The following is a 13,064-nucleotide window of genomic DNA, read 5'->3' as shown; positions in this document are numbered from 1 at the left end:
GATAAATGAATTAATCATTTCCTTCTTTCTGGCCTCCAGGCAGTCGACCTGGGTCAGTGGCTGCTTGCACGTGGGCTTCTCTGCTGTACTACGGCCGGGAAGGCTATGTCGAGGCCACGCGCAAGATCATCGCTACCACACGCAAGATCGTTAGCGAGTAAGTTTTACAAAAGGCCAAGGAGAGCTGTGGTGTCTCTGCATTGATTTTAGGATAGTTGTTAATATGCTTGCAGGCTTAACAAGGGTCACAGCTTTCATTGGCAGCACTTTCGGAGACTGGCTTTGCTGGCTCTCGACTCGTGTGTGGTTGTTTTCGAGCTGGTCGGTTCTATCATGCAGGCTCCGCACTGTGCCTGGCATCCGAGTGCTGGGCTCCCCAGACGTGAGTGTGGTGGCCGTTGGTTCGGATGAGTTTGACATCTTCCAGCTGCTGGACAAGCTGTCACACCGTGGTTGGAACCTGAACCCGCTGCAATACCCCTCGGGCTTCCACCTGTGTGTCACACTGCTGCATGTGACTGAAAATGTGGCCGACCAGTTTGTCTCCGACGTGCGCGAGTGCACGGCAGACATCATGCAGGCTCCCCGCTTGCCCAGCAGTGGAAAGGTGAGCAGCAGCAGCATTTATTTGTAGCATACTACTGCAACTCCCACTGGTGATGCGTTGCAAGGTTTATGGTGGCAAATTCAAACTGTCTGCATTTTTCTACTGCTGACTCTCAAAAGTGATGGCCACTTAAAGGGATACGGAAGCAAAATCTGAAAATTGAACAAAAAGGCTGAATATAGATTCTCGGAATGTGATTACACCGAAATCTAGTCGTCACTGCGCATATTTTTCAGCGGATGGTTTTATTTTCGATGTTTCATGAGTGCGCGCCAAGCCCTCCCGGTCGGCGCGAGGTGGAAAGAGTGACGTCATGGCACCCTCCCGCGGCGACAAATATGGCGGCGCCCTTCGGTGCATGAAACCTCGCTTCGGACTGGTTGCATCGTTGTTACTGGCTTCTTCAGCGCGTTCACTGGCCATAAATGGGCCACGTGTCTTTCGCTTCATCTCCTGTGTCACATAACAAAACTTACGGGTAATAAATTTGCTTTATTTTTTATTTAGAGTGACGATTCTTCCCCCTTTAAGCTAAGAGAGGTGTCGGTTTGTTGACAACAATGCTTCCCCTCCTAACCACCAGATGGCGCCACTAGTCTGAACATCGTCGCTCGTGGTTCCTTTTTTAAAAGCGAGAATGCTAGAAATGGCACAAGGTCCGGAAAAAGTAGCTGCATTTAGCGGACGTAAGCGTTCATACGGTTACGGTATGTAGACAGCATCGATTAACATTTTGACATATCTGTGTACGCCGTGAGCAGACGACAGACATAGAAAAGCCGCGAGTAGCGATGGCAATCGTGCTTCTGCGGGAACGGTGGGCGTGCGGGTGTTATGACGTCTAGTCGCAGCTTCCACAGGCGGCCACCAGGTGCAACGATACGGCAATAAATCGCGAAAAAAAGCGTGTTATCCGCCTTTTTCGCTAAAATGCTTGTCATATTTATCAATTTTAGCAGTCAAGCTCTTGTTTACATGCAAAAGAGCAGTTCCAAAAGTTTGGTTCAGTATCCCTTTAAATGTGACTATGGCTGTCCCTTTTCTTGCACCAAGCACCAAAGCAAGAGAAAGTGCATGCCATGGAACAGTAGCGCGGGTGGTTCAAATCGTGTGCTGTAGGCATAGAAACCTGTCATCAGCAGATGTCGCCTTTTTACTGAACTTCCTGTGCATCTCATGCACTCCTTTTCGGCTTTGTGCTGAAAAAGGCACCAGGGCTCATGCCTCAACTTGCGTCCCTTTCGCAAACATCCCTTTTGGTGACATCTGATTGGTCAAAAGGGGCATGTGCAAGAAAGACACAAGTCAGAATACGGGCCCAGATTTTCTCATGCTGGAGTGCATTAGAGAACTACTGTTTTTTCTTTAAAAAATCGATATGCATCATTTGTTTGTGGCTATGAACTAGCCATTGGCCGTAACCTCCACACTGTGCTTATAAAGTTAATTAAATTCTTAGTTAACTGATGTCCGCCGCAGCTTACAGTTTGTTCCTTAACATATTTTCTTTCTATTTGACCATCCTATACTTAGGAATTTTCTAAAGTGTTTGCTGAAAACCCTGGTATGATAACAGGATGATGAGCGGCATCATTTCTTTGCGCGGCTTTTGTGGCATGAACACAGATCACATATGACGTAATGAAACCTCTTCTTGAAGTATGTACCTGACTGTGCATTTCTTTAAAGGTGAGGCACACAAAAATTGCATTGACATAAGGTGCACTGCAGTCCTGTATACACTGTAATTTTTGTGCTGCATTGCTAATTTTGGCCACCTGCATCAGAAAATGCTTAATACTCGCGCAGCCACTTGACAAGCAGCTGTACTCATCACCACTGGCATCATATTAGGCCTTTTAGTTTTGCTTCTGGAGACAATTTTTCCTACTCACTGTGTATTGTACTAATTGGATATCACATTGTTGCCAGTTAGCAGCCAGTGCTGAGCCTCAGACCTGGTGGAGGGATAACTTCTCATGCTGTTCTGTTAGATTCTGGGCCTAAAATTTTTTTTTCAGTCAGCCCATCTGTGTTTTTTAATATTTGGCCACAAACATTTATATGCCAATGATGTTTCTATTTTGTTGCAGGCTGCAATCTATGGAATGGCTCAAAGCATCCCCGATCGTTCTGTAATAGAAGAGCTGGCATGTGCCTACATTGATGCCTGCTACAGCACACGTTACCTCCCATCAAGCTAACCTTGCACCACTTTAGTCTTGGTTTGCCTTCACCTCTTACTTTTAGTCACACCTGAACTGGCAAGGAGAAGAGAACATTGCAAGCTTGTTCTACCTGTCATCATAATGGCCGTCTTTTCTGCTAGTGTGGCCAAGCACAGACACACTACTGGAGATGCCTCTCATTGCTGCACTATTGAATTTTTTTGTCTTCTGATGGGGCACAGGTTTGTAGCTGGCTGAGCAATATCTGGCCTGCAGTGCCCACGAAACATCCAATTATATGCCCAATGTGGCGCAGTTTGTGAAGTCTGTTGCTAACTTCAGTCTTTGCACTCAGACTGGCTGCTGTCTTGAGTGGCCATATTATTGCAGGGAAGCAGTGTAAGGAAGGGGTTTGGTTTTCTGCACTATTCAGCAAGTGTGAATTGTCAGCTCAGAATGAAAGTGTCAACTTCGGTATGTATACGGGCTTGGCTGTACTCGGCAGTTCCTTAATAATGCTTAGTGAATCATCATGAGCATTGCTTCTGACAGTACTTGTGGCTGTTGGGTACTTCATTTCACTCTCACTATTGGACCTTGTGTGATCCCAAGAGACAAAGCTGCATTCCATGCTGATGTTGAATTTGGCCTACAGGTTCTCCTGTTACAGTTAAACCTGGAATATAACGAAGTTGAAGAGTTGGGGATTTTTTTCGTTATGTCCACGTTTTCGTTACGTGCAGTTTTCGCAAGAATACCCGAAAGGGCAATGCAGAACGGAAACCAAAGTAAGAAATAAATGTAGTTGAAATCACCTTTAAAATGTTTAGAAAACAGTGTTACTCGAAGTCATAAGCGCGGAGAAAAATTTCGCGATAGGGCTGATAGTATGACTGCTGCTGCAGCAGCCGCCGCCGCCACCTCCTCCGCGGCTCGCGCAATGATGCCGCCAGTGGGTTGAAGGGAGTGGGAGAGGCGGGACCACCGCGGCCGAGCTAGAGGAGAGAGCACACTGTCGCGCAGCTACCACAGACTGGCTGTGCACATGCTTCTTCCCGCATGTTCCCTCTCTCAATCTACCTGCCGCTGTTGCCCCAGGAAACGACTCTTCACCTTGCGTCGCTGGCGCTCTCCACCGTCCCCGCTCCAGAGTCCCGAAGTGCGAGCTCTCAGCACCGGAATCACGCCAAGCAGCCGCGTGGCGGCGATGGGCATGCACTGCTCTTGCCATTTGTTTTTGCTATGCCCCATCATTTTTTGCTGCTTTTCAGCATGAACTGTTGTAGTGCGCCGTGGTATGGCGTTCCAAAGCGAAAGAAACGGAGATGTGCCGATGGTGCTGGAGCACGACGCGTTGTCTCAACTGTGGTTGCTCGTTGCAATCGTTGACATTCCTCTCATGTCAGTTCAGCCTTTATTGTAGTGAAACTTTTCTGCCAAATTTCATGACTCAGCACAAGCTAACATATAGCTGGCTTAGCGAGTTTGTTATATTGAGGTCACCCGTCGCTACACGTTCGTTACATGGAGGTCTCAAATACACTCATTTCAATGGGGGGTGGCGTTGGGGGAATTAAAAAACTTCGTTATATCTAGGAATTCACCATACGGAGGTTCGTTACTTCCAGGTTTAACTGCATTCATGCATCACATTTTAGGGCATTGTGCATTGCCATGCAATGAAAAGTAGTGGCATACATGTGCCATATACTAATGATGCTCAGGTTAAAGCATCTGTACCGGTGAAGCTGTGTAACAATGATCAGTGGTCATCTTGTGAAATGAGGTTGAACTTTGTAGTTCAGCTTTTGCTGTACTATGTTTGAGCTTGTGTTAGGCAGAAGGCGTATGAAGTCATCGGATGTGGGATCAACAAGAAAGCTCTTATCTTGCGTGCTAGTCACACTACAGGTTGCTTTGTTCTAGGCACATCTGTGTTTGCTGTTATCAGCAGCATCTGTGAGTGTTTGTAATGAAGCTTTTGCACTACACTGCGTGCACCAATTAGCTGTGACCCCTCTGTTGCATCTGGCTGCATACACCGGAACACAAATGGCCAAGGGATCATGTTTTTCCTGATGTGCACTTATACCTTGAAAATAAATCTTTGGGAGAGCAGTAGTGATATCCATATTGTAAAGAGTACATTTATATGGCTTCAAGCCTTGTCTCTATATGTCTTTGAGCCTGGGAGTTATTGTGTTAATACAGTCATGACTAAGACAACTGTAGTGTATCATTCTGTATCTTAAATTCACAACTAGCTGCCCTCAGCTTTGTGAGAAAATTTATGTGAGCAGCTGCTAATGGAACAGTTGTCACTCATTCACATACATATTGGCACTTTCTAAAGTTGTGCAAAAACAGCATTATTTCTTTCATGGATTGAATTAAAGTTGAATAGTGCTGAAAAGTGGCAAAATAGTCTTGATTCAAACTAGTGTATAGTCGCGTGTAAAGGCCGCACTTTATTTTTCCAGGTTCCAGGTCCAATTTTCGGGGTGCGGCCCATATACACAGTGTGCGAGAAAAAAGTTATGATGTAAAAACACCAATCGGGGAATGAGGGCATTTATTCTATGTTCAATTGTCACTCATGGAGTCTTCCAACTCCCAAGCTGGTGCTGTGTTCTGGTGCATGCTCATCCCACAAGTAGCGCATCATGTCTGTTGTCAATGCGTAGCCTTTATTCTGCATTTTCATCACATAGGAGAGCAGCTCTTCTTCCAGTTCAGGAAACTTGCAAGGCTTGCCTCGGAAAGCTCGCTTTTTGCAGCTTGTGTTCCTCAGTGCATCCTTTTGGTTGCACCATTGTCGGATGCACTTCTCATCCACGTCGAATTTCCTGCCCGCCGCACGCTTGCTGTGTTTGAGAGCAAACTCCTAGCCGCTGAGCTGTTAAGGTGCTTGCCCATTGTGCTAAAATTGCAGCACTCAGTGGCAGCATAAGAAAGCCGCAACTCCAGTGAACTACTACGATACCACAACTTCAGTGCACCACAAATATCTGGAGCTGGTGATACTGACGCCGATATGGATAGCGGTAGCTTGCAGCGGAGGAAGACATCAACGATGATGATGATCATGATGACCCGTGACCTCTGGCGCCATCTGTGGGCGGCACCTAGAAGCTCTTGTATGCGCGCATTTCAAAGGCTATTCCCCCATGGGTCTGGGAAAGTTTGAGTGCGGTCCTTACACACGTTTATACAGTAAATGTCAAGTACCAAAAATACCACTTGGAATGCTCGGAACAAAAAAGAGCTTACTGAGCAAACAAGTCTGACCTCATTGCCCCCCCCCCCCCCCCCCCGCCGCGGTGGCTCAGTGGTTACGGCGCTCGGCTGCTGACCCGAAAGACGCGGGTTCGATCCCGGCCGCGGCGGCTGAATTTCGATGGAGGCGAAATTTTAGAGGCCCATGTACTGTGCGATGTCAGTGCACGGTAAAGAACCCCAGGTGGTCGAAATTTCCGGAGCCCTTCACTACGGCGTCCCTCATAGCCTGAGTTGCTTCGGGACGTTAAACCCCAATAAACCAAACCAACCTCATTGCTGTGTTTTTAAAAAATGCGAAGAAAAAGAGGAAGGCCTATAAGATTTTTTTTTTGAAATATGAACGGAAAAAATAGATGCATTTATTGCCTCTTACTTCCTAAGTATGTCATCAGCATTTGTTGGCATGAGGTGTGAGGATCTTTTTCTAGAACTTGCAGAATTAAATGTTAAATTAAATGTGGAGACACCAAATTTTGAAGCTATAAAAAGCCTGCTATGGGATTCCTATGTAAGCGAGCGCACTCACAGCCAGGTGTTGGAGGCAACAAACGTTTAAAAAATATTTTAATTCGGTTCCAAAAATTACCGAAATGGTCACTCACGATCTAAACCCATCGCTAGCGCCATCAACGCTGACGTCACAACGTTGGTAGAATAACCAAAGTTTTAGTGACGTCATACCAAAATGCAGTGACATGCAATGAGTGGAGCATAGTATACACAGCCGCACCCACGTGAGCGCAGTTGATGCACCAGCGAGCCGCATTTGCTGCGAACCACCACTCGCTCGGTTAGTTTTTGTGAACATATTGCCGAACTAGCCATGCTTAAAGGCGGGGACTCGTGCGAAAAGTGAGCGCGATTCAATGCGGCGCGCCGCTGCGAACGGCGTCGCAACGTTCGATTGCAGCTCGTCGCCTGCGTCCAGCAACGACGCGAAGCGGCAGCCAATGCGAGCACGGAGAGCGGAGCGTCATGATGACGTAGGGCGCACTCCTCGGAGTCGGGCCGGCCTGCTAGCCTTAGTGCCGACCGCCGGCGTCTGAACAACGCGATAATATTGTTTGTTCACGTTCATAGCAAGCCCTGGGATATAAGAATGTCAAAAATGCATCGTTTCTGACGATCGTTGGCCAGTACCGAGTTGCTAGTAGAAGTGATGACTGCGATACAAGCACTTTTCATCCCATAGCCGCTTTGGTGCTGCTGTTACCTGGTGCGGTTCGCCCGCCGTCTGCTAGCTCCGTTGCTGAAGGCGTCGGGGAAATCGAACATATCTCTTATTATGGGATGAGTTCACAGTAAAGGGGTGCCGAGCGAAGCACCTTTCTGAGCGCTGGCCAGTCCCGAAGCGCCATCAGCTGCGGCGTCGATGCGAAGCCAGCTAGGCCTAGCGACGACTATAGGGCAGTCTGGGACCAACGCGCAGGTCGTCGCCCGGCGTTGCCGAAAGATCCACTTTTGCACAGACATGCTGTCGTTGCTCGAATCTAGGAAGCATCCTTTCTGGTAGCATGGCTGTTTTGTATTTTCTTGTGCGGACGTGAAGTCCACCGAGCCTGCTGTCCGGCCGATCAGCCTGGATCCCGTCTGCCGACGTCATAAAAACGAGCTAAAGAGTGTTCTTGACGTAAATAATAAACCCTGGGATAAGAAATGTGAAAAAAAGTGTCATTTTTGAGGATCGCTGACCAATACTAAGCTGCTGGTAGAGGTAACAACTGTGATATGAGCAAATTTCTTGCCACAACCGCCTCGCAGCTGCCGCTGGCCCAACGTTGGGGTCCGGCTCGCCTGGCGCCCGCTAGCTCCCCTGCCGAAGGCGTCGCGGAGATTGGCCATGCTATTATTACTGCGAAAGCAATACTACGCCAGGCCTAACCGCTCGTCGCGTGGTCCGTGGACCCCCTGCTCCTCGAGGAGCCGCCGCCGCGCCTAACAGATGGTGTGACGTCAGCCTCTCCGTTGCTATGGCGACGCGTGACGTCTGCTTGCTCCCTCCACCGCAGCCAGGAACAGCCGATCGTGCCGCGCTGCTCGAGGAGTCCCGCCATGGAAGTCACCGACGAAGAGTATATATCTGAATCTAGTTGCTCTACTGCTTCTGAACAGTTTAACTCTAAGGCGACAGCCAAGCAATCTAGGAAGAATGCAAGAAAGAGGTTACAACGTGCCCAAGAAACGGAAAACCAAAGAAACGACGAGAAGCCGAAGCAGCTGAACGAGCTGTATCGAGTTCAGAAGCTGGGATTAGGCAAGCTAAAAGGAATGAAGCCAGCGGATGTGACCAAGCAGAACGTAGTGTAGTTTCGCCACCAACCAGGTTTAACCAGAGCTAAAATCACACCATTTTTTTTTATTGTGAGATGATGCTGTTGACACTAAAGCTATATGTGAAGAGTAGGCCTTTTATTATAGCGCAGGCGACCTCTGAAGCGCCGGCCGCTGCGGCTTCGATGCGGAACAGGCTATAGGCCTAGCGACGACCACGGCAGCCAGGCAGCAGCAGAGTTCGTCGCCCGGAGCGCCCGCGAGCGGTGCCGTTGCCGAAAGCTCCCAACATAAGCAGACCTGCTTTGCCATTGCTCGAGTATAGCTGGCAGTCCTTCTGATAACAAGGTGATCTTATCTTTTCTTGTGATATTTGTACACCATCTCAATCAGCGCTCAGGTACTGCTGCACGGCGGCGAAGTGTGACACCGGTTGTGGGCGGAGCTTGGGAAGAGCGGCGCAGTGATGCTTACTGGCATTTTGCAAAATCCTTCGCATCCTCACGCGAAGGCGATATTAGCGTGCGATCGTGCGATAAAAAAAAACTGGTAGGTTGCGTAAGCGTCCATAGCGTTCCATTCGGGATCATCACCGGTTGTAGACGATTCGGTTTCGATAGAGGCGCGGTGCGCCCGTCTAGCAGCAGCGTTTTGAGCTCGCCGCTTAGCAAGGTTCGCGTTCATCTTTCTCCGAAGCCCGTTGTCGTTTTCTGGCTTCCTCAATCCGACGTAGCCTCCCTTTCAGTTTATCAGGCGACATAACGACGGAGCCGGCAAGCGAGCGAACGCATTTTATACCCCCCCCCCCCGTTCTCCAGCCTCCTCTCCACACTCCGCAGCTGGAGAGAGCGCGGCGACGGCAGCTGTAGTGCGCCGTGCCTCGGGCCGCCCCGACGTGAAGGGCTGAAACCTCTCGTAATATTCCTGCGAAGCAGTACTACTTTCGCTACCACCTCAGCCCGTGCCGTGCCGCGGCCGCATAGCCACGCTTGACCTTTCGCGTGACCTCGCTGCGTGACGTCATACCATCTGTGTAAAAACGGGGCCCCATCTAACGCTGTCGCCTTGTGCGGCGCATAGCCACGGCCTGACTCCCGCTCCTCTCACCAGGGGCGCTGCGCGCTATGTGACGTCATACCATCTGTGTAAAAACGGGGCCCCACCTCACACCGTTGCCTTGCGCGGCGCATAGCCACGGCCGTGGCCTGACTCCCGCTCCTCTCACCAGGGCGCTGCGTGCTATGTGACGTCATAACATCTGCTTAAAAACGGGGCCCCATCACACGCCTTTGCCTTGCGCGGAGCATGGCCGCGGCCTGACTGCGCTCTTCTCGTCAAGCCCATGAGATGCCGCCTCCAGCCTATACGCTTCGGCAGGTTGCAAAGAGAAAGCATCAGCGAGCTACGGAGACAGAAGAACGGCAGCAGAACCACGTATTGCTTCGCAATTACCAGACTTAACCAAGCTAAGCCACAGCCAATTTTTGCTTACGCAATAAAAGGCGATGTCCTCATTGGAACGAGATTCGTCAAAATCCGAGCTCTGGGACTAGCCGTGCCGTTGTTTGTTTTCATGCTCTGATCAGCACGAGTGTGAGAAAGCAGACGATGCGGTAGTAGGTGCGTCACAACTTTCAAGGCACATGTGACCAGGCAACGCAGTTGAGTATCTTAGATAGTGACGTCACTGTCCGAATCGGCGTTGAGAAAAAGAAACCGAAAATCGTTTACCAAAAATGCGATATTAAATTATTCACTGTGAATATATGAATCTTGGAGTGTGTATCATGCTGCATGGAGCAATAAGAAACGCGCAAACCACAAATTTTGTCTCCACCCGACGCCAGGCGAGCCGAACCCCAACGTCAGGCCAGCGGCGGCTGCGAGGCGGTTGTGGCAAGAAATTTGCTCATATCACAGTTGTCACCTCTACCAGCAGCTTAGTATTCGTCAGCGATCCTCAAAAACGACACTTTTTTCAGATTTCTTATTCCAGGGTTTATTATTTACGTCAAGAACTCTCTTTAGCTCATTTTTATGACGTCAGCAGACGGGATCCAGGCTGGTCGGCCGGACAGCAGGCTCGGTGTACTTCACGTCCCCACAAGAAAATGCAAAACAGGCATGCTACCAGAAAGGATGCTTCCTAGATTCGAGCAACGACAGCATGACTGTGCAAAAGTGGATCGATCTTTCGGAAGCGACACCGCCTGCGGCAATGCCGGGCGACGACCTGCGCGTTGGTCCCAGACTGCCCTATAGTCGTCGCTAGGCCTAGCTGGTTTCGCATCGACGCCGCAGCTGATGGCGCTTCGGGACTGGCCAGCGCTCAGAAAGGTGCTTCGCTCGGCACCCCTTTACTGTGAACTCGTCCCATAATAAGAGATATGTTCGATTTCCACGACGCCTTCAGCAACGGAGCTAGCAGACGGCAGGCGAACCGCACTAGGTAGCAGCAGCACCAAAGCGGCTATGGGATGAAAATTGCTTGTATCGCAGTCATCACTTCTACTAGCAACTCGGTATTGGCCAACGATCGTCAGAAACGATGCATTTTTGACATTATTATATCCCAGGGCTTGCTATGAACGTGAACAAACAATATTATCGCGTTGTTCAGACGCCGGCGGTCGGCACTAAGGCTAGCAGGCCGGCCCGACTCCGAGGAGTGCGCCCTACGTCATCATGACGCTGCCGCTCTCCGTGCTCGCATTGGCTGCCGCTTCGCGTCGTTGCGTTTGCCGCGAGCGGCCCGTCGTTGCTGGACGCAGGCGACGAGCTGCGATCGGACGTTGAGACGCCATTCGCAACGGCGCGCCGCAGTGAATCGCGATCACTTTTCGCACATGTGTCCCCGCCTTTAAGCATGGCTAGTTCGGCAATACGTTCACAAAAACCAGCCGAGCGAGTGGCGGTTCGCAGCAAATGCGGCTCGCTGGTGCATCAACTGCGTTCACGTGGCTTGCAACGTTGTGACGTCAGCGTTAATGGCGCTAGCGATGGGTCTAGATCGTGAAAGTGCCCTTGCATACATAGGAATCCCGTAGCAGGCTTTTTATAGCTTCAAAATTTGGTGTCTCCACCCCTTTAATCGCTGCACCAGTGCGCCAGGAGTTATATGAGTACTCCCAGGGATCTGTGAACGTTGAGTTGAGAATTACCAATTCCACCGGCACTACGTGAACTGGTTCTCGCGGTGCTGCACTTTGCCATTCGTTTCAAAAAAGTGCAGACGTTGTGCAGGTCTAGTTCAGCAAAACTGTGCATCTCCTCAGTGGTCGGTGCCGAAACGGTGCAGCTGCAGCCGCCATGGAAGCAGACGACGGCTTGCGCGACGATGGCTTGCGCTTTGCGATAAACGGCGGAGATACTCAAATTCCACTCGTCGATGAGAACGGTGCCCCGCACGGGTCCGACTCTTATGGAACGTGACTGGCCACCCGAGAAGGCGGCGACGGAGGTGGGAACGGTGGCCCTCGCTGGCACGTACCTTGCATCTCTCGACCACCGTGCTCTTGACGGACCTGTACGGGCGTCTTTCCTTTGGACTAATAGTACTATAACAGAAGTCGATGCCAGTTATGTTAACTAAAAGGTAAAGACGGGCACGCAGCATGATGCACGTTGTGGCAGCAATCGCTTAACATGTAAGTCGGCGCGCGCACAGCTCAGTCGATAGTGTTCAGTAAAAGAACAGACGTGCGGTTCGCTTAGCTGCCGCGAGGCTGCATCGAGGCTGATGCATGGCAATGCTTCGCTGCGATGTACTGTTTGAAGATTCTTCATGCGGCTCGGGACGTTGGCGGCCGTTGATATATGGGCGCCACGCTACTGGCTGCAATTTGGTGGCGACGCCTAGGCTAGCAGACGACCAGGCCTGCACTCGACCATTCGTTTTGGAAGCAGCCAGTGCCAAGCTGCACCTGAACTGCATGAACTGGCGCTGCACGCTTGCGGCACCGCCGCGGAACTTCGCAGAACTGGTGCAGGATAATCGAACGGACCTATATAGGGTATTCACCTATTAGCACTACCGCGTCATACGCTGAAGGCTGAGCTTAAACGTCCCCTACAATTTTTTTCTTCCTAACAATGCCTGCATTTGTTCCTCTTGAACGGGGCACACCGTTGTTCGCAAAACGAGCCACTGTGCGCATGCGTAAAGAGGCAATTTTCTGAATACTTCTTCTTTCCCTTGAAAAAAAAGAATAAACAGTAAAATGTACCCAACTTCAATATTGTTTTCCTTTTCGAACATTGGGAATGTCGTCACACGGGTCTTGGCCAGTCGCCCACATGAAGCACGTACCATTTTCCTTTCGAGGACAACGACATCATCTTTAAATTCTCAGCCGCTCAACTCTCAACTACATTGATCAAAGGGTAAGATCAAAACCGTAAAAGATAATGCGATACTAGGTGGCGCTGCAGGCGTCGCACAAAAGCTCGTGCCGCTAGGCTAGCTAGGCGCAGCGAGCAGTCAAAGCAGCAGCCTTCAGCAAAATCTCCTCGTGAACTGCAACGCCCCCGTGAGCCTTCGATCTTCACGCTTCATACCGCAATGAAGAAAGCAAATGGCGGTAAAAGCAAAATGGCCACAGCGGAAGCAGTAGGAAAAAGCAAGCCGTCGACGAACACCAGCGAGCCCTCTGCAGCCCTCTGTATTCACCGCCGTGTACTAGTACACTGCGGTGAATACAGGTCGCCCGCTCCTGTCGCCGCCTTCCGAGGATTGGTCG

General features: G+C 50.2%; 1 protein-coding gene across 3 annotated transcripts in view; it reads left to right on the top strand.

Annotated features, from left to right (window-relative positions):
* Positions 1-4,902, top strand: part of Sply (Sphingosine-1-phosphate lyase) — a 421,339-nt gene extending 416,437 nt beyond the window's left edge. For all 3 annotated transcript variants that reach the window (XM_089583905.1, XM_089583903.1, XM_089583906.1), the window contains exons 11-13: positions 40-157; positions 340-607; positions 2,701-4,902. In XM_089583905.1, coding sequence (XP_089440031.1) covers positions 40-157; positions 340-607; positions 2,701-2,811 — 497 coding nt within the window. In that variant the 3' untranslated portion in view covers positions 2,812-4,902. The remainder of the gene's footprint in view (positions 1-39; positions 158-339; positions 608-2,700) is intronic.
* The last annotated feature ends 8,162 nt before the right edge of the window (positions 4,903-13,064 follow it).

The sequence above is a fragment of the Amblyomma mixtum genome, chromosome 3 (assembly GCF_055824585.1).
Source record: "Amblyomma mixtum isolate Tamu chromosome 3, ASM5582458v1, whole genome shotgun sequence".
NCBI lineage: Eukaryota > Metazoa > Arthropoda > Arachnida > Ixodida > Ixodidae > Amblyomma > Amblyomma mixtum.
Note: the sequence above shows the minus strand (reverse complement) of the source record. Positions and strands in the feature narration are given on the sequence as shown.